We start from the raw sequence: 25,149 nt of genomic DNA, 5'->3' as shown, positions 1-25,149 counted from the left end.
TACACAACACATGTTATTATAAACCTGCCAACACCTCAGAAAAAATGACATTTCTGGTCATGGCCCCTTTAAGTATACTTAATAAAAGCCTTCAAGTATACTACTTCTTGCTAGGGAGCTTTCACAAGAACGCTGCTCTCTCATGCCAGCATGGAAGGCTAGAAAACTTTTCTTTACGCATCTCTTTATTCTGTTGCTCTAAGAGAAACGACTGAATCTGTATCTGCAGGTCACGCTTTACTAGAAGATTGGAAATCGGTGAACATCTAGTTTTAAAACATTAGCTCTTTAAAACTTCATTACCCTGGACGGGTCGGGGTCATGCCGGGTCACACATACGGTAACTGCACAGAAATTACTAAATGGTTTGCGATCCTGCTGGAGTCCCCTTCTGATGGGAGGATTCGCCCATTTTTAAAAGCAGTGTTTTACTTAAACTTTGTTTTTTTTTTTGTTGAGGCTAATCAGTGCGCCGCTCCTCCAGGGGACACTGTTTCCTGTCAGTAATGCAACAGTATCGCAGCCCCGCCACCTCCAAAGTACGGACAAATCAGTCACGCGTCGCAACTGTGGAGCCGAGAACAAAAGGGGGCCGGCATTAATCGGAGTAATTATGGACTCTAACGTTGAGCGGTCAGCAACAGCGCCGTCCTCCTGCTCTCGGCCCTGGAGGCGCAGGGCCGGGCCTCACTGACTCATGGGAACCAAGACGAGCGGCAGCAGCAAAACAGCTGAGAGGAAGGCCGAACGCCGCGCTCTGTTAGCGACGCCAGTGCCAAGCCACAGGCACAGCGTCGTTAAAGCCAACGTCTGGTCGCATGCTCATGTTAGCCACCCCAAAGGTCCCGTTGGAGCTGTAATTTAGTATTTTTCCTCTGTTCTGTTTCGTTAAAATGCTAAAGGACTCCTGTGTCGCCTTGTTCAAGTATTGTTAATAAAAAAAGAAAAAAGAAAATGCTGTTGCATAAACAGCCGGCTGCTTAAACTTGCCTTGTGGTGTTTTGTTCTTGTTTGAATACTGCCTCTTTGTTTTGTCAGCGCAGCTCCGAGGCCGCAGAGGCTGCTCCGTGCTTCATTAAGAGCTGATTATCGGCAAGGAATCTGGAATAAGCGGAGGATTAGAATATTTTCAGATGCCGCGGGGGGCTTATCCGGCCTCGTCGTAAATAAAGTTTCTGCACGTGCGGCAGTTTTTTATGTTGCTGACCCCCCTTGTCTTGTTGCTGACTGTGTTGCAGGTGTCTGTACGGATGGCAGGGCCTGTACTGCGACAAATGCATCCCGCACCCTGGCTGTGTGCACGGCACCTGCCTGGAGCCGTGGCAGTGTTTGTGCGACCTCAACTGGGGCGGCCACCTCTGTGACAAAGGTTATTTTTATTTTATTTTTTATTTCTCCTCAGTGTCCGCGGCACCCGGCCTCACATAACGTACACATGGTTAATGTAAAGAAATGAGACGCTGTCTAAAACGGCTCCATTTAATGTGACCCTTATCCTTTTCGTAATTTGACTGGAAAACAACAAATCTGCTGGAAGGTTTTAAAATGTGAAAAGATGCAATAATTTCACAAGTTTGAACACGTTAACACTTTGTTGGAGCAAGTCTTCATTAAACTGCAGCACTCAGCGGCCCCTCTAAGCTGAAGTTCTGAACTAAATCAGATTGGGAAGACGTCTCTCCTCCTAAGGGGGACCGTACAGATATTTTTGTCATAAAATGACATCTAGCTGTTGCAGGAATGTAATTACCGTATGAAGCCATCATTAAATCAGTTTGGTATAATTGTCGCCCCAAAGCTTAATGCTGCCACCACCGTGTTTCGGTGTTGGCATGGTGGTGATTCTTTTCAATTACCTCAGGGCCGTTTTTACGCCTAATGCCTGTTTTTTTTAATTATGGCCCAAAATTCAGCTTTGCTTTATTTTAACGGCCCATGATGCATTCTCACACCAGGTTTGTCTGTGTGTGTGTGTGTGACCTTACTCCGTAATCCAGATTTATGGAGAATACAGGAGATTTCTGCCTCGTGTGGAGCAGCTCCAATAGTTGCCAGAAATCCCTGCAGCTCCTTTCAGTGTTGCTTTCAACTCTCAACACTTGTTTTTGTCTTTTTCTAACATCCTGCTTTGCCCATATTTTATGCACTGTGTCATTGTGCATGTTTTCCTAGAAATGCAGTGGAAATGTTTTTGTATTCTTCTTCCGACTGATGCGTTTGCACAGTGAGAACCTGTGTAGCCTCTCTGCAAACTATGGCTTTATCTAATGGATGCAAATGCCACACAAACTCCCGCCAGTAGAGCTGCACTTCATTTCAGGTTTATTAGACTACATGTTTAAATGTTCCTGAACGTGTTTTTTTTTTTTTTTTAATCTTCCAACATTTTACCTCCGACCAGATTTTATTTTTCCAGTAGAAATGTCCCATTATAGTTGGATAAAGCTTTATTATGGTCACCCTGGCTTTTGAACAGAGGTGTGCACACTGCTGGGATCAGCTACAAGGCGATATGCACGTTCTAAAACCTCACTTATTTTTTTATTTTTTATTTTTTTCCCCCTGCCTAGACCTGAACTACTGCGGCACTCACCAGCCGTGCTTGAACGGCGGCACCTGCAGCAACACAGGGCCTGATAAGTACCAGTGTACCTGCGCCGAGGGCTACTCTGGAGCCAACTGTGAGAGAGGTAAGTGTGTTGGGATGGATCTTCCCGGCGATGGCCGAGCGCCGTAAGAGCGACTGCGCTTGAAACAAATGGATCTCGAGGGATTTCAGAGTCTCATTTGGAGTTGCACAGAGTTGGCAGGTTTGGGCTCACGGAGCTCGCAGACCAAAGGTCAGAGGTGACCCCGGTTTGTAATCAGAGGAGGTGGTAACTCGCAATAATCTGTTTCCACTTGAGTGTAAGTGCCCCCCTCGTCCTCCCAAATCAGGTAATCCACTGACTTGCTCTTCAGAGGCTGGTCATCCTTTTTTGCTTCTCGAGGCATTCGGGTGAATGTGGCGCTAAGGTTCAGCTGTTGCGAACACTTACCGTGGAGATAAGTTATTTTTCCTCATTAAATCTGAGCCTGGTGAGGCGCTGACAGCTTAACTGCGGAGATGTCAGGAGATGGTGCCCTTTGTGTTACAATAGCCTCGGTCACAGCAGACCTCGCGTTACAGAGACCCCCGGCTGCAGCTCTGCACCCGAGGACCCCCCCGACTCCCCCCCCGCCCGACATACCGAGAGCTGATCGCCCCTCACTGCCCTGTTTATTCCTGGAGTAAATCATTCATTTCTGATTAATTTGGGACTCGCTCATCCCTGAACGCGCCCGTGGGCCCGCGGCCCCGCGGCCCCCAGCTCCATCATCATGTACCGCCTCTCGGTCAGAACGGCGGGGAGTCCGAGGGAAGTCACGCTGCACTGGGCAGGTCAACATAGCATGAAGGATGGTTTCCTGGTGGAGGACTCTGAGGCGGGTAATGAGAGGGAGATGGGGGGGAGTTTTTAGCGGCGGGCTTTTAGAGCGGGGGAAGGATGAGTAAAGGAGTGGATCTGGGTTGGCTAAAGGAGGGTTTTGGCTAGTGTTCATATGCATTGCCCTGCATGCTTATTGGTTTTTTTTATGCCATAGATGAACACAAATTAGCACACAATTCTAACATGAATGTGACTCTTTGTGTGTGTATTCACCCCCTTTTACTCTGACACCCTAAAATAAAGCCCGCTTCAACCAGTTGACCTGAAATATACCTAATTAGAGAGTGATTTCATCTCTTGAGGGATGGAATTGATAACATTTTGGACAGATTACATAAAATTTCGCCATGTCTACAAAACCCTTGAGGTTGTAATGTGACGAAGTTGCTTACAAGCCACCACACTTTTATTTTCCCTTGTATGAAATTCTAAATTATTAACACGCGTATCTCTGTCTCCATTTAGCCGAACACGCCTGCCTCTCCAACCCGTGCTCTAACGGAGGGAGCTGCTCAGAAACCGCTCAAGGCTACGAGTGTCAGTGTGCGCCAGGCTGGAGCGGCCCGTCCTGCACCTTCAGTAAGGCCAAACCACATCTGCAACCTCTAAGGCGGAAATTGCTCCTAAACCCCCTCTGGGCTTAAGGGGCTTTAAATTACATACCTGATATAAATCAAGTACGGCTTCACATTTATAAAGGCTAAATGCAAACTTTTGGTATCTGTGTAAAGGTTACGCATAAAGGAATACTTTTATAGTGGAACATAATGTAACTGTTATTATGCCTGATTTTATTGGTGATTGACCAAAGGAAAAAAATATATTGCCAAGTTTTTTTCTTTTTTTCTTTTTCTTTTTTCAAATAAACATTACAAAACGCCATGAAAACCTAGGAGGAGCCTCAGATTTTAAGATCTACAACTTAACTATAACTACAGCGTATCTTCACTGAATTAGCTGCGGCACATTTGTTCCACAAATGGGCAGACCCCCTGATTTTATTTTATTTTATTTTTTTGGCACTATTTAGCCAACTGTACCCAAAACTATGCAAAATGTGCTTTTTTACTTCATAAAAATGGATTCTGTTCAAATTAAAGTGCTTATTGCTGTTGTAGAACCGCTTCTGCATATAACCAAGCCTTTGGTCATAACATTTACCCCATGTATCATCAAACTATACCACTGTACGCAGCATAATATCAATAAAAAGAATTGCATCCTCAACTGTATCCTTTTGTCTCCAACTAGAAGAATGTTATCGAGGTTAAAAAAAAAAGACTTATCAGCTAAAAACAATGAAAACATGTATGCAAAAAGAATTGTTATTGGTGCGTGTCGGCTAGGGCTGGGCGATATGGATTAAAAAATAAATCTCCAATTTTATCATACCAAATCCGATTAATCGATTTTTTTTTTCTCTCCTTTTTGTTTCATAAAAAGAAATTAAAGAAATTATTTTAAAACCTTGCTTTTTATGTCAAGCATTTCGTCAGGGAGTTGACCTGAATTCAAAGTGCAACTAAAAACAAGCTGTGAAACATGCAAAACAAGATGGCAGCCGTGCCATTATAAACAATGAAAATATAACATTTGCTGCTAGTGGTATTACACACTGAGCTAAGAACAGGCTTCACTGCACTTGTGAACTTCAAACTAAGTAAATAAGTAAATGAAGTACCTCGTATTATGGTAAAAAAAAAAGTTTCCACTTAACAATATTTTGACAATAATTTTGCCTAAACATATATTCAGCATCACATGCTGTTCTCTTCATGGAAACCCAATGAGTGTATTGGCAAAATAAAATCCAGATTTTCCAAAAATTAAATCTTAAAGAATTGTACATTCGAATTAATCGATTAAATCGATTCATCGCCCAGCCCTAGTGTCGGCGCACAGCATTCGTAGTTGTTGTTTTTTTTTTTTTCGATTATGCACGGATCTTACTTTATCGTGAAGGGCGCTACAAAGGCGTGCAATACATCGTTGGAAAGGTAAGACTGGTTTCGTATGATGCCAGACATGGTGGGTTTAAGCAAGAAGATCAGTAGTCTTAGCTGTTGTTGTTTTTTTCCACTTTGAAGGAGCTTTGAATGTCCTTGCATTCGTTAAGCAGGCTCTAAAACCTTCGGGAATCATGGGGAAAAACTAGGTTAGTGACTTGTTTTAGCAACATTTAAAGCCTCATTTTCTGAGGGATTTTTTTAGGGGGGAATAAAGCGACCATGTTTTACGTATTTTTAGAGGTGATGAAAAATGGCGTCCTCCCGAACGGGCTCAAGGGGGGGTATTATTACAGTAAGCAGCGTCAAAGAAACATTATCATTCAGGTTAATTAGATTCCACCTCCTGTCGCGCAGATGTTGACGACTGCTCCCCGAACCCCTGTCGCCACGGCGGCACCTGCCAGGACCAGGTGAACGGCTACAAGTGTCACTGCCCTCCACAGTGGATGGGGAAGACGTGCCTAATAGGTGGAGTAGCGAGTCTCTTCCCACAGCTTTCCCGAGTGACGGCTCATCCTGTGTGAATGTCACTGAGTTGTTTTGTTTTTTTTTTCCCCCCTTTTGCCTCTAGATGCCAACGAATGTGACAGCAAGCCCTGCGTCAACGCTAACTCCTGCCGCAACCTGATTGGCGATTACTTCTGCGAGTGCCTCCCTGGTTGGACGGGACAGAACTGCGACACCAGTGAGTGGAAAGTGGCAGCTGTGGAGCGGCTTCCCTCTAGAAATGATCTCCTGCCAGTCAGCTTGTGTTGAATTGTGCACTGTAAATGTTCCTGCAGTGCGATTATTAGACGTGTGTGTGTGTGTGTGTGTGTGTGTGTGTGTGTGTGTGTGTGTGTGTGTGTGTGTGTGTGGGGTGATTAGGAGAGGCTCACAACAATCTGAGCTTGAGTTTCACTTGGCAGCTGACTTGATTGCTCAATACTCTTGTGCTCCCCCCCCCCCTTTTTTTTTTTTTTCTTCTTTATGCATTCCTATTATCCAGCTCATGTACTTGATTCTCCCAACGATGTTGTTAATGGGCCCCGGGCATGAGGAACATAAAGCAGAAACTTGTTTTCTAATACAAACTATTTAGCCGAGCTGTTCAGGATTAATCCTCCCATTTGTTTGTTTTCCCATGCAGATATAAACGACTGCAAGGATCAGTGCCAGAATGGAGGAACCTGCAAGGTAGGTGACGGGTCAGTCAGAGAGCATCCAGCTCCTGTCGGGTTGGTTTCATTGTACTTTTTTAAAATCGGTGCCAGACAGATTCACGTTGGTGGTATATAAATACAGCGGATATAAAAAGTTTACACACCTTTTTAAAGTTGGATTTGGCTCCGCCCTGGCCATTTTGAAATGTTTTTCTTCTTTTGCTGACGTGGACGTTCTGTGCCTTCCTGGCCTTTTTGTCGTCATACAGTGTTTTTTGCACCAATCAAGCATTTTTTTGCAATTGCCGCCAAACATTTTCAACCCTGCATCACATTTTCCCCACATGGTGAAATTTTGCGAAAACCCTACGAGTATTCTGCCAAAAGCCAAGTTTGGATGCTTTTTTTTTCTTTTTTCTCCATATTCAACAAAAAGGGGTTCCTTCTCTCCATACTACCACTTAACCCCTTCATAGGAATAAAAACGGCAGTAGTTGTCACCGCTTCTTCCTAGATGTAGGCGTCTTGGCGGCCTCCAGAATCAGATTTTATCCATCGGTTCTTGCTAATTTCACAGTCGCATCACATCTTCTAAAACTTGATGACAACTTTCTTCACTGGGATCTATGTGTAGGAAACAATGTTCTGCCGTTCTCCTGGCTGGTGCCGTTTGATAATGGAGAACCGTCGTGTTCTTTGGAAGCCCTCTGCAGATCGATAGATGGATAGAAACCTTAATTTATCATTGCATGTGTACATTCCAACAAAATTCGTCTTCCGCGTTCAACCCATCCCTTAGGGAGCAGTGGGCAGCTGTAATCTGGGCCTGAGTGTCTTGCTCAGGGGCCCCATGGTGGCAGTCTGCGGGGATTGAACCAGGTTCTTGCAGTCTTCTCAGGACCCAAACGTGCTGCTCTAACCACTACAGTAACCATATTGTGGCTTTTCCTGCAAGAACAATGTAATAAATGGCATGAAAAATCTGCTAAAGGTACATGTCAGGGTTTTTTCTACACTTTTTTTTTTTTTTTTATCTAAACTTCTCCGTTTTCTTGCCTATCAAAGGTTGTTAAAATGGCAGGTATAAAGATAATTTTAACAGAGGTGTGCAGACTTTTTATGTCCACTGTAGCTGTACCAGTTTTCCCTAAAAAGGTGAACTGTTATGGAGTTTTTGTTTTTATAAAAAAAAAAGAGAGAATGGGGGAAAAGTGGCTTCAGAGTAGTTTCAAATGGAGGAACACACTTTTCTCCCGCTCTCCAGATTAAATTACCGTCAAGCTCCACTTAGTTGACTCTGTACCAGGAAAATGTGTTGAAATAATGGAGCTGTAACATCGCCGCCCACCCCCGGTTTTCTGACAGTTGTTGTTAGGACTCCACCCTGCTGGAGCAGTCGCTCAAACATGCATCCCAGGTTGATTTTTGAGCCCGTCCCCTCCTTTCAGGACCTGGTGAACGGGTACCGCTGCACGTGTGCCCCGGGCTTCGCCGGCGAGCACTGCGAGAGGGACATCGACGAATGCGCCAGCTCGCCGTGCCTCAACGGCGGCCGCTGTCAGGACGCGGTGAACGGCTTCCAGTGCCTGTGTCTGACCGGCTTCTCCGGGAATCTGTGCCAGGTGAGACCTGCCATACGGCCTGATGAGCAGCCGTCAATCCTCCCAGGGTTCACACGCTGTCCTGGAAAGGGTGGAGTTTGATGCATGCGTCGTCCAGGCTGTCGATTAAATATGAAAAGAGATGGCAAAGCATAGAAAAAAATCTTTGGCAAGACGATAAATGCCTGAATTAAAAAAAAAACAGCGTGCTTTTTCTTAGGGTTTACAAAACAAGATGCTCGTGGAAGTCTGTTGGTTCATGTATCATGCATGTGTCGGTTTCTCCACCCCTGCATCAGCTGCATGCAAACATTCGTCTACACATCCATCTAGTCCAGTTCTCCTCAGTTCTGGTCCACGAGGGCCGGTGCCGTGCAACTTTTATTTGTTACTCTGCCTCAACACACCGGAGTCAAATAAATCAGCTCATGAGCAGGAGAGCCTTGGCTGCAGACCGAGGAGGTTAAATCAGCCTTTTGATTCAGGCGTGTTGGAGCAGGGAGGCATCTAAAAAGCTGCCGGAGCGCCTGGGATTGAGGACCGCTGATCTAGTCTGTGCTTTTTGATAAGATAAGATAGTCTTTATTGATCTCACAATGGAGAAATTCACTCGTCACATCGGCTCATACAAGAAGGTGCAGAGTAGGGAAGGTGCATTCAGTTATATACAATGAATCTTCATAAATACAATGGGTGAAAAAGAATACCAAAAATGCAAAAAAAGGAAATATGAATGGGTATGGTGTCTTATTTACATTCATAGTGGTGTGTGTATAATATAGATATATATATAATATATATATATATATATATATATATATATATATATATATATATATATATATATATATATATATATATATATATATATATATATATATATATATATATATATATATATATATATATATATATGCGCCTACATACATGTGTACTGACATATGTTCAGGTGTTGATAGCAGCAGAAGTCACTACATCAGGATTATTGCATGGGTTGTGGTACAGTGTATTAATTAGATTATTACACATTAGTTATTGCACATTACTTATTACAGTTATGGTCACAGTTACAGTGCAGCATTGTAAAATCTGCACTGGTTTGCTGGTTCTTGGTTTAAATACTGAACTCATAATTGGACCCAGAGCTCTGGAAATGTCCCGCTGCAGCACGGTGCTCCTTTTTATTTTAAATGGATCGCTTTCTAGAAGCTGCTCCTGGCTGCAGTGTGACGCATTCCTCAGCACTGAAGCTTCAACTCAAGAGGAGGCCTCCAGTGCCTCTGCCTTACCCCCCCCCCCTTACCCCCCTCTTCCTCCCTGCCTTGTGTGTTGGTGTTGTTTCCTGGCACGGCCCAAGCTGAGGATGCTTGTGGGAATTTGCTTTTGTTTTCTGTTGCAACCTGATGACCAGATCGGTTTTCAGGTCCTCCGCTCACTATTCAATGCATTTTTCCTTACCTCCCCAGCTGGACATAGATTACTGCTCCCCCAACCCGTGCCAGAACGGCGCGTCCTGCTTCAACCGGGCCACAGACTACGTGTGTGCGTGTCCAGAGGACTACGAGGGCAAAAACTGCTCCCACCTCAAAGACCACTGCCGCACCACCAAGTGTAAAGGTAAATCTCCCCGCTTGCTTTTTTTTCCAGAAAGCCGCTGAAAGACGATCCGCGTGCCGTGCGGCAGCGAAACACCTCACCCGCATTTTTCCCACGAGAGCAATACTTACTTAGTTTTCATACAGGGAGGCTTTCTTGGCGCCGCGGCGCAGATTTGACGCTTCTCTCCCGAGCGAAGCCTTTTTCCTAGGAGTGCAAACGTAAGAAATTTCCCTGCCGCTCTGGCAAGGGCCCGCTGGCGCCGTGTGTGTTCTCGGTTAATGACTTGGTGGGCTACCTCTTCTTTTCCCCTCCAGTGAGTGCACACGGGTTTTCAGGGCCCGCTCGTGTAATTGAGTGAGCGGACCAACCACAGAGGCAGATACCAGACAGTGAGATTCCCTGCGCTCTTGGCACGAACAAAGCGATTACAGGGAAGAAAATTCACCTCGTGCGCCTAACCTGATCAGACAGGGGGAAAGGGGGAAGGGATTTAGGGGGCGTTGAACAAAACAATCACTCCAAATTGCTTATGAAAGCATGGCAGCTTATCGCTGTTTGTCCCATCGACACCCCACCATGACCTTCTCCCCTGCTCCTACAGAGCCTTACAAAACCTTTTTTTCTTTATATTTTGTCAGATAACCACTAAGTTTGATGTGCTTTTTATAATAGTCTAATAAACACACTCTTTATTTAGAGTTAGAAACACAACTGCATATCAACAAGAGGTGACTTAAAGAACAGGCTGTGGAATTGGAGGTTTTTAAAGCAGGCAGAGAGACCCGTGGTGCCACTGGAGGAGCTGCAGAGATTTGCGGCTAGACGGGACGTTTATTACTGGTGCACTCCACAAATCTGGTCTTTATGGAAGAGTTGCAAAGAAAGCCATAAGCAGACGCAGCCAACGCGTGAGAGAAGGTGCTCTGTTCAGATCCGGTGGGAAAGACGGGCGGAGATGGATGCAAGTGAGGTTCACCTCAGAGTAGGACCCAAACATCCTGCCAGAGCTGTCCGTTTAGGCATCGACCCAAGTTAAAATGCAGACCTAAAACCAGTCCGCTGATAATCAAGATGCTCTCCATCCAGTCTGACCGAGTTTTTAACTAGTTTGCTAAGTTGAATGGGCAAAAAGAGACGTATTTTAACAGACTGCAGCTGTCTGTGCATCAACGGGTGGTTCTGCAAGCTTTGTCTTGTAGGGAATGTCGTGCTTTTTAGATTTCTGTTTGTACAAAGATTTAAAATATATACATAATTTCCTTTAAGTTTCACAATTACACTGCAAAAACGGATCTAAAAACAAGTAAAATGTTCTTAAAGTTGGTCTATTTGTCCTTGATTTGAGCCAGTAAATAAGATTATCTGCCAATGGAATGAGTGTCTTTACCCCTAAAATAAGATAATTAGACGTCCTGCACTTCAAATAAGATGATGGAGATGAATTGTTTCAATTTTAAGTGGAAAAATCTTATTCCATTGGCAAAAAGTCTTATTTACCTGCTGAAATCAAGGAGAAATACACTGATTCCAGGAAGATTTTACTTATTTTTAGTTCTATTTTCGCAGTGTACACACACAAAATCTCAACTAAAAACAGTGCAGAATGAAGGTTTTAATGGGTCAAAGGTGTGAATACTCCTACAAGACATTGTATACTGACCATTTTTCCTCCTGACACCCAGAGTTAGGAGTGATGAGCTAATTGTTAGTCCATCCGTACGGCTCGTAATTCAAACCTCGTTTTTTTAATTCATGTCTGTGGGCTGTCTTTGCAGTGATTGACAGCTGCACAGTGGCCGTGGCATCTAACAGCACGCCAGGAGGAGAGCGCTACATTTCGTCAAATGTGTGCGGACCTCACGGCCGCTGCCAGAGCCAGGCAGGGGGTCAGTTCAGCTGCGAGTGCCAGGAGGGCTTCAGGGGCACCTACTGCCACGAGAGTAAGGCCGACTCAGCCTCGCCGACGATGCCAGAATCGCGTGTTGTTTTCAAGCGCAGCACCTCACCGAGTTTCCCCCTCAACTTTCAGACATAAACGACTGCGAGAGCAACCCGTGTCACAACGGAGGCACGTGCATCGACAAGGTCAGCGTCTACCAGTGCATCTGCGCCGACGGCTGGGAGGGCGACCACTGCGAGATCAGTGAGTAGCGCCTGATCCTATCCTAATGGCAAACAGAAATGTGTTTTTGTTTTTGTTTTTTTCCCAATCATTTGATATTTGATACGCCGCCCTGAAAACACACACACCCATCTAATGTTTCCAGACATCGATGACTGCAGCACCAACCCCTGTCACAATGGAGGGACGTGTCGAGACCTGGTGTCTGATTTCTTCTGCGAGTGCAAAAACGGCTGGAAAGGAAAAACCTGCCGCTCACGTAGGAACCTCCTCCCCCATTTTTTTTTTTTTGTTTCTCTTTTATATTTTCCACACCCGTGTAGTCTGTCTGTGCAGGCTCATGGTATGTGCTCATGGCTGTGCTTAATTATCTACTACCTTAGAAACCCTGAGATTTTTTTCATTTTTTTCACACACGTTCCCTGCAGGTGAGAGCCAGTGTGATGAAGCTACGTGCAACAATGGAGGCACCTGCCACGATGAGGGCGACACATTCCAGTGCAACTGCTCCCCGGGATGGGAGGGCACGACGTGCAACATAGGTGAGCGGTCCACTGTTAACCATCCATATTTACACTGAAGTCTTTTTTTATATATTTTGACGAGTTACAGTTTCAAGCTGCAGATAAGTTTTTTTAAATCCCAATCTTTGAATTGAATCTCACAGAGCGCTGTTCAATCTATTTAAACGTGGGAAGAGCGTGGATTGTTGCAAAGCAGCCTAAGCTTATATCTGGAAAAACTTGTACTGTGACTGAACGTTGGTCTTTGTGTGCTTCAAGCATCTCAGGCACTAAAAATATATCCTGTGTGTTTGGGCATTGATGGCAGATATATTATTGCCATGCAGAAATTTGCATAGCATTTTCAATATATTATCCTACCAAGCATTGCATCCGCTCCTTTGTAATATCGAACCCATCGCATCCTGTGCTGCCCCCCTATTGCAAACGTACCGAAACCCAATCGTCCACCTAGGCTCACAGGCCAGGGGAGGAGAACGTTTATCAAAACAAAAGCAGCTAAGAGCTCTGTGGTAACTCTGGAGGAGCTGCTGGGATCCACAGCTCAGGTGGGAGAACACCACAAATCTGGCTTTTATTGAAACATGGTTTAAAAAAAAAAAGCGTGTGTCACGTGCCAATAAGGGGACTTTGCAAATGTAGAAGAGGATTCTCTGTTTAAATGGCAACTCTTAACTTTTTTGTATTTCATGCAAAGCGCAGTGGCTGCGTTTTTTTTAATAATTTCTTTTTATTTTGAAATCACAAATCATTTTCCATCAATTTCAAAACTGCAAACCAGTTTGTGCTGATCTACCACATACAATCTTATTTAAAAAGCATCAGAGTTTGATGTTCTAAGATGACAAATTTAATTTCTCCTTCACCTCCTTCTTGTCTCAAATGCTCATCCGATCCTTCGTGCTCAGAAAAATGATCTTTATCCCACGACTCTGTCAGCTCTCCTCGCTTCTCTCTCTCCTCCATCGCCGCCCATTTCTTAGTGCTGACAGATATCCGCCTAAATTTCCTAGTTGTACTTGACAGCACACATCAAAGCTGAAGAAGGTAGATAAAAATAATAATGATGATAATAATAATAAAAAAAAAAGCAGACCAACCAGAACCAGTTTTGATCGCGTCATCTCACGTCGAAGGTGTTTGGCTGCAGTGACTGTTTGTTTGATTTAGCGTTTCCTCACCCTCTGTTTCTCAGCCAAAAACTCAAGCTGCCTGCCTAACCCGTGTGAGAACGGCGGTACCTGCGTGGTGAAGGGGGATTCCTTCACCTGCGTCTGCAAGGAGGGCTGGGAGGGTCCCACCTGCACTCAGAGTGAGTAGAATCATCAGCGCTCACAGATGGACGTTTATTGCCTAATAAATGAATATTAACCTCATGCCACTTGGTGCAAAGGTTAAGCTCTGCGTCAGCTGGCCAATCATCTTTTAATCTGCTGCCCTTCACTTTCCCCTTCTTAATTTTTTTCCCCCTCTCCCCGGGCCGATGCCGGCCTTGAGAGGAAGAAAGCGTTAGGGCAGAGAAAGCCAGAGGAAAGTGAAGACAGATGTTTCTTCGCCGGTTCCGCACCCCACCCCTCTCGCTCTTTCTGTCGTTGCATTCCTGTCCAAACAGTGACATGTCTGCTTGTTCTGCAGCCTTCCTGTATTCCCCCAACTTTCCTGGGATCCCTGCCCTTGTACGCTTGTAGTCCAGAACATAAATTCCTCCTGCGGCTATTCCTCCTTCGTAGAGGGGACGAAATGGGGCTTTGGGGTGTGGAGTTGTACGGCCATTTTTTTTAATTATTATTTTTAAGTGCTCTGGTAATAACGCAGGGCGATCAGGCGGTGCTGATTGGCCCATTATGGCCATGCACACGCAAGCTCAGACGTGCTCTTTTGCTGCCAAAGTGCATTGAACACCTACATGAGGGTGGAAAAAAAAAAAGTCTCACCAGTTTTTGTCTCTTTCCCTCCCACCTTTTCTTTTTTTTTGCACAGATACCAACGACTGCAGTCCCCACCCATGGTAAGTGGAAGCCAAACATTTCCTGTAGATTTTAACCGGTGTAAACAAGCTGCTCCTCCTGTGTGGCTCACCTGAACGCTTCCTCCCCGCTGACAGTCGGGCAAAAACGCCCTCCCTTCATTCCTGGGATGCAATTGCCTAACCCAGTTTTGCAAATTCCCATGTGTGACTCTAATTTAACTAAACACTTAAGCTCACTTTTCCCATGTGAAAAAACAACAACTACTAATACCTTTTTGTCTTTGAGAATTTGTTGGTTGATGGTATCTTTTTTTTTTTAAATCTTCAGCTACAACAGTGGGACCTGTGTAGATGGGGATAACTGGTACCGCTGCGAGTGCGCCCCAGGTTTCGCCGGTCCAGACTGTCGCATCAGTGAGTATTAACCCCGCCTTCAATTCATATACGATGCTCCGATAAATCTGTCCAGCTGACGGACAGTGCACTGCAACAGGTGGGGGAGGGGCGGCACTTCCTTACGCTAATCTCCATACACCCAGAGAAATGTTTCCTCACCCTCCCACTTTTTTCTGTCTCGTTAAACTAACTTGGAAATCTGTTGGCGATTGGAACCGACCGATTATTCAGCTTCATCGGTCCAGAATGCTGACCAAGCTGGTTGGAATCTGAAAAAAATCCAATAATTTAAACGCTACGTCACAAAAGCAACACTCTTCGGTGCAATGCCTGTACTGAGGAATGAAGAGTCGGATGAAAAAGCATATTTAACTGGAAACCGTATTTTGTATCATAGCATGTTGAGACCTTATTTCACATTTCCTACCTGTAGAACATTTTCCCAGCTGCATACTACTCTGTACAAGATTATCTTATACTGTAGTTGAGTATTTCTATTGCTTTATGTAGATTAATGAGACAGGTTTGATTTAAGTGAATTTTACTGTCTGAAAACTTCATGTCAAGCTCTTTTGATTCTTTTTATTTTGTCCAATTACTGCTATAAATTGACAGCTTATGAACTCAATCAAACCTAAATCACTCCAAGTGACCTCCTGATGGTATATCTGACTTATTTGAGTCACAAAACCACATTTTCTGTACGGTTGACTGACAACCAACATAGTTTTATAGGTTTTATACAAAGCCAGCATGAAACTGCCCCACTTTGCCCCAGGAAAAAGTTGGTTTGGTAAAGTCTGCCTCTAGAAAGGTGTGAAATGACGATTTTTGGGGGGGGGGGGAATTACTAGCATCCCTTGTTGAGACGTGTTTGCAGTTTATTCAGGCGGCGAAGAACGAGACACAGTGAGACTTTTAGCAGATAACGTTGGAACAGATTACAGCAAAGTTGCTAATTTTTATAATTTTGAGCTTTAAACATCTCTCTATTCAAAAGTAAGGAAACTACACGGACTGCTGTTTTAGTCATGCTAACTATGCTAGTTATGCTAGCTGCTAACGCTAAGGATGGTTGTGGCGATCTGTAATCATCTTTAGTTTAGTAGACCGTCTCCTCTGCTGACATGAATGTTAATGGCGGCTCAGGGCCTGAAGACTGGAAACATATTCAGTTCTTCCTCCATCATTTATAAAGCAGTTCTTAAGTAGAAATCAGAATCCTCTTAAATCGGCGTCTCAAAGCCAGAAATCTGCCACAAAGCTCTTGAGCGGTGCATCTTGAGTTTTGAGCCGGCCGGTCGGTCCGTCAGATCATGTCTGCGCGGCCCGGCGATCACTCGCTCGCAAATGGAAGGTCTAGTCGGCCAATTATCCGAACGCCGGGCTGCAGGCCAGCCTGGGCCATTTTGGTGTCACTCCACCGGGCCGTGTTGTTGTCCCCGGGGGTAAAGCAGCTTAGCGAGCCAACAGCTAATCAGCCATGCTCTCTGACACTGATTACTCCCACTGTTTTCCCTCTTAAAGGCTTTCAGATGGCCACATTCTTTCCCATTGCAAACCCTTTGTTCTGCTTAGTCCAACCTTTAGCTCCTGCATACCTGCTAATGACGCTGACTTTCTTTTTAAAAGCTGGGGGGGGGGGGCTTGGACGGTCCAGGGCTCATTTAAGGCCGGTTTGCATGATTAGCTTTTTTTTTTATTTATATTATTAATTTGTCTATATTGCACAGTTTCAATGATCCCTAAGAATTCGATTTGAGCGCTGATTTGCTTAACTCAATATTTGAATTCTGCATGCATGTGCTTCTTTTTTTTATTTTTATTTTTATTTCATAAACAAGCTGTTTCTTCTCTCTTTATCCCGTAACAGATATCAACGAGTGCCAGTCCTCTCCCTGCGCCTTGGGGTCCACCTGCGTAGACGAGATCAACGGATATCGCTGCTTGTGTCCCCCAGACAGAACTGGACTCCACTGTCAAGACAGTATGTCCCTGCAAGGTGCTGAAAATGAGCTGCTCATTCTTTACACTGGTTTCTAACAATGCACGTTTTGTTTCTTCCAACAAAGAAACAAGAAATCGTTGCTCCAGAAATGAGCACGTTATCCTGGATGGATCCAGCTGGGAAGAAGACTGCAACGTTTGCCACTGCTCCAACGGAAAAGTGATCTGCACAAAGGTATGTGTCAATAGCTAGCGTGGTGATTGTTAAAGATTTGTAAAAAGTCTTGACCGAGAGCGTGAGGTGCTTGTTCACATATTCCTCCCTTGTTTGATGCTGGACCCATCTGGAGTGGCCTTACGTCATCTGGCAAGAGCGCACAGCTCTAATCAAGGTCCCTGTAGACTTTAGGAAAGTCCACATGTTTACGTTTGAAATGGTAGGGCAGAAAAGGCTTTGTTTTGTCTCGTAGCATCACTTCCAGATGACTAGCTGGCATATATTTAGCGCCCAGTGGCCTTCATGGCAGATAGCCGTTCACACTGATCCTGGTTCTGTTGGAAATTTCCTCTCCACTGTCGCTACATGCATGCTCGGTATGAGGGATTGCTGCAAAGTCAGTGAAACAATGAAGTGTCATTGACTTTGCATTGTGATATCTGTTGAATTAAAATAATCCAAATTAATGGTTATGGAGACTTGATGCCCCCCCCCCTTTTTTTAAATAGGGCTGCTGCTGGTTTATCTTTTTTTTTTTTTACTAATTTTGCAATTAATTTCTTTTCAAAAAGTAATTTTTTTTTTTTACTTTTGCGTTTCCTGCATGCTAAAAATGTAAAAATAAAGAAAATGTTCCCATTATTTTGAAGGGTTTAGAAAAATATGCAATAAAATATGCAATAAATAACTTGGTTATGCTGGTTAGTCACAGCAGCCCTACTTGGTTCCTCATGCAGCCTCGTTTCCCACAGTTCCAGTTGGCTTTTTTTATGTATTGCTCCAACCACATATGCATAGATGTTAGCGTGAGAGTATTGTAGCCGTTTCCTGATTTATGAAGACTGACACATTTGCCGTACTTAACTAGTTCTGTTTTTTTTTTTTTATTACCCACTTTGAAGATTGACTAAAAAGGGGCATCTTTGAAGCATTTATAGCTCGGCGTAATGAGGCAGTTACATTTATTTTTAAAGGGAGGGTAAGAAGTACCAACAGTTGTCTCAACGGGGATTTGTACTGAAACTAAACGCGTTTTTCACAAATTTTCAGTGTGGGATCGTTACAGATGTCTGTTTTTTTTATGTGGCGCTGTGAAGTGCGTGATGCCTGTGTTTACTGACGACAGAAGCTCCGTGGGGAACCTCACACACAAAGTGGTTATTGGCACAAAGGCTGTATTTGTGGGTGTGTCCCGTTTCTCCGCGGCAGGTAGGGCCCCGCTCACCCACAACAACACTGTTTGTGTCAGGGTGGAGCCGGTTTTGGGAGCGTCGAATTCTATACTGAGACGATACAGTTTTTTGTTTTGAAAAGAAACACAAAAGGCCGTATTGATAATTGGTGTCGGATGAATTTCCCACAGCCGTAACTGGGCCAAGTGAGAGACCTTGGGGTTTTAAAGGCGCAGCTCGAGGTCGCGCTCGTCTATCACTGGATGCACAATGGTGGGTTAGTAATACAGCTGAAGGGGTGGAAATGATCCGGAAGCGTTAGGGTTTACCATTGTTACCACTACTAATGCATTTCATGCCCCAAACTGAAGTTTTTATTTATTTTTTTTCCCCCTACTGCCTAAATAACGCTGATATTGTCTGGAAATGCGTGTGATCTCATCAGACATGGCTTGTAGTAGGGTTACACCTACAGGGTGGCAAAGAGACTCATTGCGTATGAACTGTGTGAGCGGCCAGAAAAAGGAAGAAAACACAAAATGATGTGGAGCTGCGGGACAGATTGAGCAAATGATCGAGGCTGTTCCAGCTTTTAAAAGCTCAGAGAGAGAGATGACCCAACCCTATAATTCAGGGCTATTATGTGATTCTGTCTCATTTTTTTTCCCCCCTCCCCCTCAGATGTGGTGTGGTCCGAAGTCGTGCAAACTGGGCGCCAAAGGCCGAGGCGGATGCCCCCCGGATCAGAGCTGCATGCCCCTCAGAGAAAGCCACTGCTTTGTGAAACCCTGCCTGGAGATGGGAGAGTGCTGGGGCTCCGGCCTCCCTCAGCCTCCAATCAAATGCCACCCCAGCTCCCCTTACCAGGACAACAGCTGCGCCAACATCACCTTCGTCCTAAAAAAGGAGATCATGCCTGCGGTGAGTTTCCCTCGGCACCAGGAATGAAGAGATTAAATGATCCTTTTTTTTTTTTTTTTTTTTTTCCTTTAACGCCTCTCCCGTGGGACTGATCGTAAATGAATTGCAGCAGCAGTGTGTTAAAAGATCAGGTTTAGAGAAAGCCGTTGGGCCTGCCTCGGGGCAATAAGCAACTTCTAAAGAATTTAATCATGCGTCATTACATTTATAAAGCAGGTGAATATTCCTGCTCTCTTTAATTTAGTCTCCAACCAGAAATGCTGTAACCAACTGGACGGAGATGGAAGTTGCCCAATTTTTTTCCCACGCTTGGCAAATCGGATCATTGGAGAATCTCAAATTTCTTAAATCCGTCACAGCTTCCACTATTTTTTATTTTTTATTTTTTTAATGCATAATTGTGGATTATTATGCAACGATTTAGATTTCTGTTGGATACCAAACCATCGCCTGTACCAAAGTTACAGTTTCAAACAAAAATCTGAACTCGTGTCGACTAAGAAAAGCCCGATTGGTCCATCTCTAGTTGGCTTGAAATAACCAGTTCAAGCATGCAGAAAAAGGTGAAATGTGTATTAATCTGTTTTTCTTTTTTTAATGTATTTTAAAATCGACGACTTTGATCGATGTTGGGCGCTACTCGTTAGCTTACGCCTCGTCTCTTCTTCTGCAGGGCTCGACGGTGGAAGGAGTATGTAAGCAGCTGAGGAACCTGAACATAGTCAGGAATTTCTCCCTGGAGCATTCGGTGACCATAACCTGCGACCCGTCGCTGTCGGCCAGCAACGAGATCCACGTCTGCCTTGTAAGTGGCTCCTCCCACTCTGCCGTGGGCTTCTCCCTTGGCGCGTGCATTCCCAGCAGCCCTTGCGCCAACAGGATGAGTTTAAATGGAGCTATATTGTTTGAAAGAAGCTCATTTTAAATTTTTTTTCCCCCCCCTCTCTAAATCTAGTCTACTGAAGACCATCGCTTGGATCGCAACCCCATCAAAGAGATCACAGACCGAATAATTGACCTGGTTCGCAAGGGGAACAGCAACAACACCATCCTCTCCGCCATCATCAAAGCACGGGTGCCAAGACCCAGCAAAACTGGTATGAAACAAATCCATCTTTTCCCCAGACGTGCACACACTTGACGAGTCGAGAGAGGTGCCACTCCTTAAATATGACAGCAAACGCTTAAGCACTAGAGGGGGAAAAAGAAATGTTTGTTTGAAAAGCATTTCCTTCCCTCCCACACTGGAAACCTCGCTGGGCCCGCCATGCGCCGGCAGAGCGAAGGGAGCCTAGCCAGAATTTCCGGATGAAGAGCGGAGCGGCTCTGCCGTGCCGGTTTAGATGGGACGCGCTGTGAGGGCGCTTGGACTCGTTCGTGTGGGCGCCGTCCATCGGCGCGGTGACAGCAGCCTGTGCCGTGGCCAAAAGGCGATGGCTAGCGAAGGAAAATCCTGAACTTTTCCTCCGCCGTTGTACTTTATTGGAACTTTGCGGAAGAGCAGCACAGAGGAGGTCTGAAATTATATGGCGCCCAGTTGAATTCAGGGCACCTTGAAACCCCTCAATACAATAATTTAACTAGTAAATGGAGTAAATCTACCAAGAGATGGCCGTCAGACTACAGCATTAACCAGAGAAGCACCCTAAGAGGCCCACGGTTAGGGTTGGGAATTGAAAAGATTTTCACGATTCCGATTCCCTTATCGATTCTGTGAAACGATTCGATTCCTTTTCGATTCCAATTCGGTGAAAAAAGGAGAACAAACAGTTTGATGATGAGCATCAACTTTGTTTACTTAACTATCACACGACCTTACAAACTAACAAGGTCAAGATGTCCACAGAAAATGCGCAATCCGAGTAACATTTATATTTGTTTAAATAAAAAAAGGAATATAAGAACAAACTTAAATACAGTAGATGAGTTGTTTAGAATACAAGAAAATGTAAGTTTGTTGTGACAGTTGCTTATTAATCTTTCTTTAGATAACCTCAGTCATCTAAATCTAATGGAGAAGCCATCCGTTTAATGAAAAAGCATTACTGTACAATTTTGGGAAATAAACTCATCTCCCCCTGATTTAAATAAACATGCGTCACATTTCTCTCGCTCCCTGAACTGCGTGCGGAGCAACTTCGTAGCATGTTTCGTTACATCCACTGCAATGCCTAGAATCATGTAAGAATTCCAGCTACCAGTATTTCTAATTAAACATGCTACCAATGAAGGGCTGGATTAACGAGAAAGGCACACTCCCTTAATAACCCCAAAAAGAGGTAGGAAATTGGTTTATTTCCAGAAAAGGCATATGATTTATAGGAACCACATTAAGCACAGCCAGTGATGTAAAACTAGCTACTTACCACCAGAGTTGCCTTCCATGCTGGTCGTAACTTTAGCTTCTGTCCGATAAGAATCAAAAACACGGCATTCATTAAATTGTATGCCATGTTGTGTGCGCAGGTGTTTCTGCCTGTTGGATCTATTTCCTCCCGCGGATTTAAATGCCACTTTGCAATGATCGCAAAGCGCCTAGTTGCCATCTTTCTCTTCCTTAAAATGAAACTAAACTTTCCCGTTTACCCGATGGGGCGGCACTTTTTTTGTTTTGCTTTAAGCCTGGTCACGTCGTGCGCAAGTTACGCACACGTGCTTACAGAACGCCGTGTGCGTAACTTGCGTATAAAACGTTGTGCTGCTAAGAGACGCGGCACGACGGAATCGAAAAGAGAATCGTTTAGCGAGCTGCCAAACGGTGCCAAGGAATTGGAAAACATGGAACCTGTTTTCGATTCCCATCCCTACCCACAGTAACTCTGGGGGAGCTGCAAACGTCCACAGTTCAGGTGGACAAACAGTCGTTAAAATCTGACCGTTTTTTATGACGGACTGGGGGGGGAGAAACGCAGAAAGTCTTGATGGCTGTGACTGCTAACGCTGTAGGAAGGCTCGTCTTCAGCAGGGAAGCTGGTCAGAGAACACGGAGGATGCAGCAGTCTACTACTCTAAATGTACATGCAGAGCTGCAGCGGGAGCGTTTAGATTAGGGCTGAACAATTAATCGCATTTTCAATATAATCGCAATTTAAAAAAACGCAATTTCCAAATCGCAGAGTCTGCAATTTTTGGCTATGTAACAATTAGGGAATTAGACACGTCCTTTAGGTGTTGGTAAAATGTTTAAAGTGGGTTTGCGTCCACATGGAAGGGAAGACAGTTGCAGCAGTGAGATAATCTAATTTTATTACTTGTTTTAGAGTTTATATAATCATACATAGCATTAAGTGCAGGTCAATCAGTTTAATACATAAACTTGTTTGTTGGTTGCACTTTATGTTCAACAAGGATTGATGTCCAAATCAACTAAAAGCTGTTCTCTTGAATAATATTCTGATTAATAGAAGCATTAAAAGTTCTTGTTTTGAATAGTCCTTGTTTACAAACATCTTTATTTAGAGGCCATTTTTGTTGCTTGTGGTTAATGCAGAGAAAAGTCAAAGTTGCAATTTTGGTTAAAATATATTGTAGGCAGAACGCGATCATTACTGCTCTGAGTTTAGATGCTGTGGGTCTTTCAGCAACTAATCTGCACAGTGAGGAAACAAAATTATTTGTTGTTTGTATATGTTTAAAAAGACATGATCAATTAAACTGGGGGAAAAAATCGCATTAAATCGCAATAATAAGAAAAAAAAATCGCAATTAGTTTAGATCGCAGCACATCCGGTTCTACGTTTAAAATTACAAATTCATGTGTGAAGGAAGGATTAAAAAGAAAGAAGTGGACTGCTTTCCTGATATTTGGCTGACGTGTTTTCATCCTCTTTCCCCCAGACTACCTTGTGCCGCTCCTCTCCTCCATCCTGATCGTCATCTGGGTCCTCCTGCTGGTCTCCGTCCTGCTGTGGTGCATGCGGCGGCGGCGGAAACAGAGCGGCCACGGCGGGCCGTCGCCGAGCGGCTCCGAGGACAACACCACCAACAACGTGCGGGAGCACCTCAACCAGATCAAGAACCCCATAGAGAAGCACGTGGGCCTGGCGGTGGCCATCAAAGACTACGAGAACAAGAACTCGATCATCGCCAAAATAAGGACGAATCATCCCGAAGGGGACGAGGACGACAAGGAGAGGCACCTACAGAAGGGCCTCTTCGCCAAACAGCCAGCATACACGCTGGTGGAGAGGGACGAGAAGGCGCCCGTCTCCAACCCCAACCCGACGTCCAAGCACCCGAACTGGACTAACAAACAGGACAACAGGGCCTTGGAGACGGCGAACAGCATAAACAGGATGGACTACATCGTATAGCAGACAGCTGTGTTGCTGTGCAACCAAGCCTTATTCCTTCACACCCAGGCGGTGGGTGAAAACGGGGCGCCCTCGGCACGTGTAGTCGATAAACGGTCGTGTCATTTGTTGACCCCCTCAGTATTTTTTTTTCCACATATTTCCCCCCCCCCCGTGTTAATTTAAGTTTCTTGACAAGCTGGCTTACACTGGCAGTGACGGTTGCTTTGGTCGGGCTGGAAACACGAGGCGCTGGTCTACATTTCGCTGTAGAGCTACCCGCTAAAGTGTCCTCTTATACATCGCATTTCATTTCCCCGACCCCTCCTCTTTACTTTTTTTTTTTTTTTTTTATTCAGTTGACAAAAGGGGGAGGTGGGCGGGGCTTCTGTTGTTTGACTAAACTTACACATGTTCGACACTAGAGCTAATTGTTGTTTAGTACGTGTTTGAATTCCTTCTAGTTTCATTTTGGAGAAAGTGCCTTTTCGGTTTTCAGTCTTCGAGCAACTGTCAAATAAGAGGAAAAAAACAAAAAAACAATCCACTTTATTATTATTTATTTTAATTTTTTTTTTTTTGGGGGGGGGAGGGGGAGAGACAAGAAATGGTTCAGTGTCAGCAGCTGCTGCCAATATGAAGAATTTATGTGACAGTTTAAAGTTTTGTAGATATGTACATTTTTTTATTAATCATTCTGTATATTTGATTTATTAACTTAATAATCAAGAGCCTTAAAGATATCATTCCTTTTTATTTATGTTCTGTCTAGTTTGAAGGCTCTGATAGCTGCAAAAGCGTACCATTTCTTTTTAAAACAATTGTTCTTTTTTCAATTAAAGGCAAATTTCAAATTTTTAGAAAGAAAGGAGACGGAAACTTTACAAGCCAACAAACTCCAAACTTTTTTTTTTATACATTTGATTACTTGTTGCCAGGACCTTAATGGAAGCCAAGTGAGGGTTAGGACGACACGAAGATCTCCTTCGGCTAGGAGGGTCGGACATGGCGGCAAACATATTGCTTGCCGCTAATGGATATAAATTTACTGGTAAGGGAACAGAGATTCTTCAGCAGCTTCGGTTTTAATCCACCCAACGTATTTCAAAGGCTGTCGAATTCCCATCTGCTTCAGTCAGCGTAGTACTTGAACAACGGGGGGGAGAGAGAGACACTGCTTTCCTCTGCTAGAGCTCACTTTGTTTCTGTGCACATTTAAAAAAAAAAAAAAATGAAATAAAAAAAAAAAATAGACTAGTCTCTTTAAAGACAAACGTTTTTATCTCACTTGTTAATTAAGATCTTGGCAACGCTTTGTTCTTTCTGCCTTTTTTTTTTTTTTTTTTCGTGTTTTGAACTTGAGTTATGTGTTGATCTGGCAATATATTTTTTTGAAAAGTCATATTTATTAAATATTTTGTATGAAAAGAGAATTAAAGTTTTCTTTTGTTCTGGAGAAAAAAAACGGAGCTCGGAGTCTGTTGTCTGTGACGCATCTGGGGCCAGAAGGTGTCGAAGCGCCGTGTTTTTAAAAAAAAAAAAAAAAAAACCCTCGCAGGCGGGCGGGGATCAGAGTTTAAGGAGAATCTCTCGGGGAATATGTTTGACAGGATTAAAACTGAGACCAGGGATTAGCAGCACCTCCCGAGGACGACCCCAGAACATTAGGACCCGGCCAATCTAAGCTGTCTCTGCGAGAGAACAGAACTGGCTTCTGACGACGACTCGTCTCCGGTTACAGCTTCAGACGCCCTGAAGCGTTGGCCGG

At 44.2% G+C, this 25,149-nt stretch overlaps 1 protein-coding gene across 1 annotated transcript; it reads left to right on the top strand.

Annotated features, from left to right (window-relative positions):
* Positions 1 to 1,238: 1,238 nt before the first annotated feature.
* Positions 1,239 to 24,811, top strand: jag1b (jagged canonical Notch ligand 1b; the record flags this gene model as incomplete). The annotated part of the gene is given in 21 exon segments (XM_036126024.1): positions 1,239 to 1,369; positions 2,571 to 2,690; positions 3,936 to 4,049; positions 5,834 to 5,947; positions 6,051 to 6,164; positions 6,609 to 6,655; positions 8,070 to 8,243; positions 9,689 to 9,839; positions 11,597 to 11,761; positions 11,851 to 11,964; positions 12,089 to 12,202; positions 12,372 to 12,485; positions 13,663 to 13,779; positions 14,448 to 14,475; positions 14,765 to 14,850; positions 16,706 to 16,819; positions 16,905 to 17,014; positions 18,850 to 19,089; positions 19,763 to 19,894; positions 20,045 to 20,186; positions 22,927 to 24,811. Coding segments are annotated over 21 exon segments (2,917 nt in total), but the record flags the coding sequence as incomplete, so codon positions are not given.
* Between the last annotated feature and the right edge of the window lie 338 nt (positions 24,812 to 25,149).

This window comes from Fundulus heteroclitus, chromosome 22 (genome assembly GCF_011125445.2).
Source record: "Fundulus heteroclitus isolate FHET01 chromosome 22, MU-UCD_Fhet_4.1, whole genome shotgun sequence".
Classification (NCBI taxonomy): Eukaryota; Metazoa; Chordata; class Actinopteri; order Cyprinodontiformes; family Fundulidae; genus Fundulus; species Fundulus heteroclitus.
Note: the sequence above shows the minus strand (reverse complement) of the source record. Positions and strands in the feature narration are given on the sequence as shown.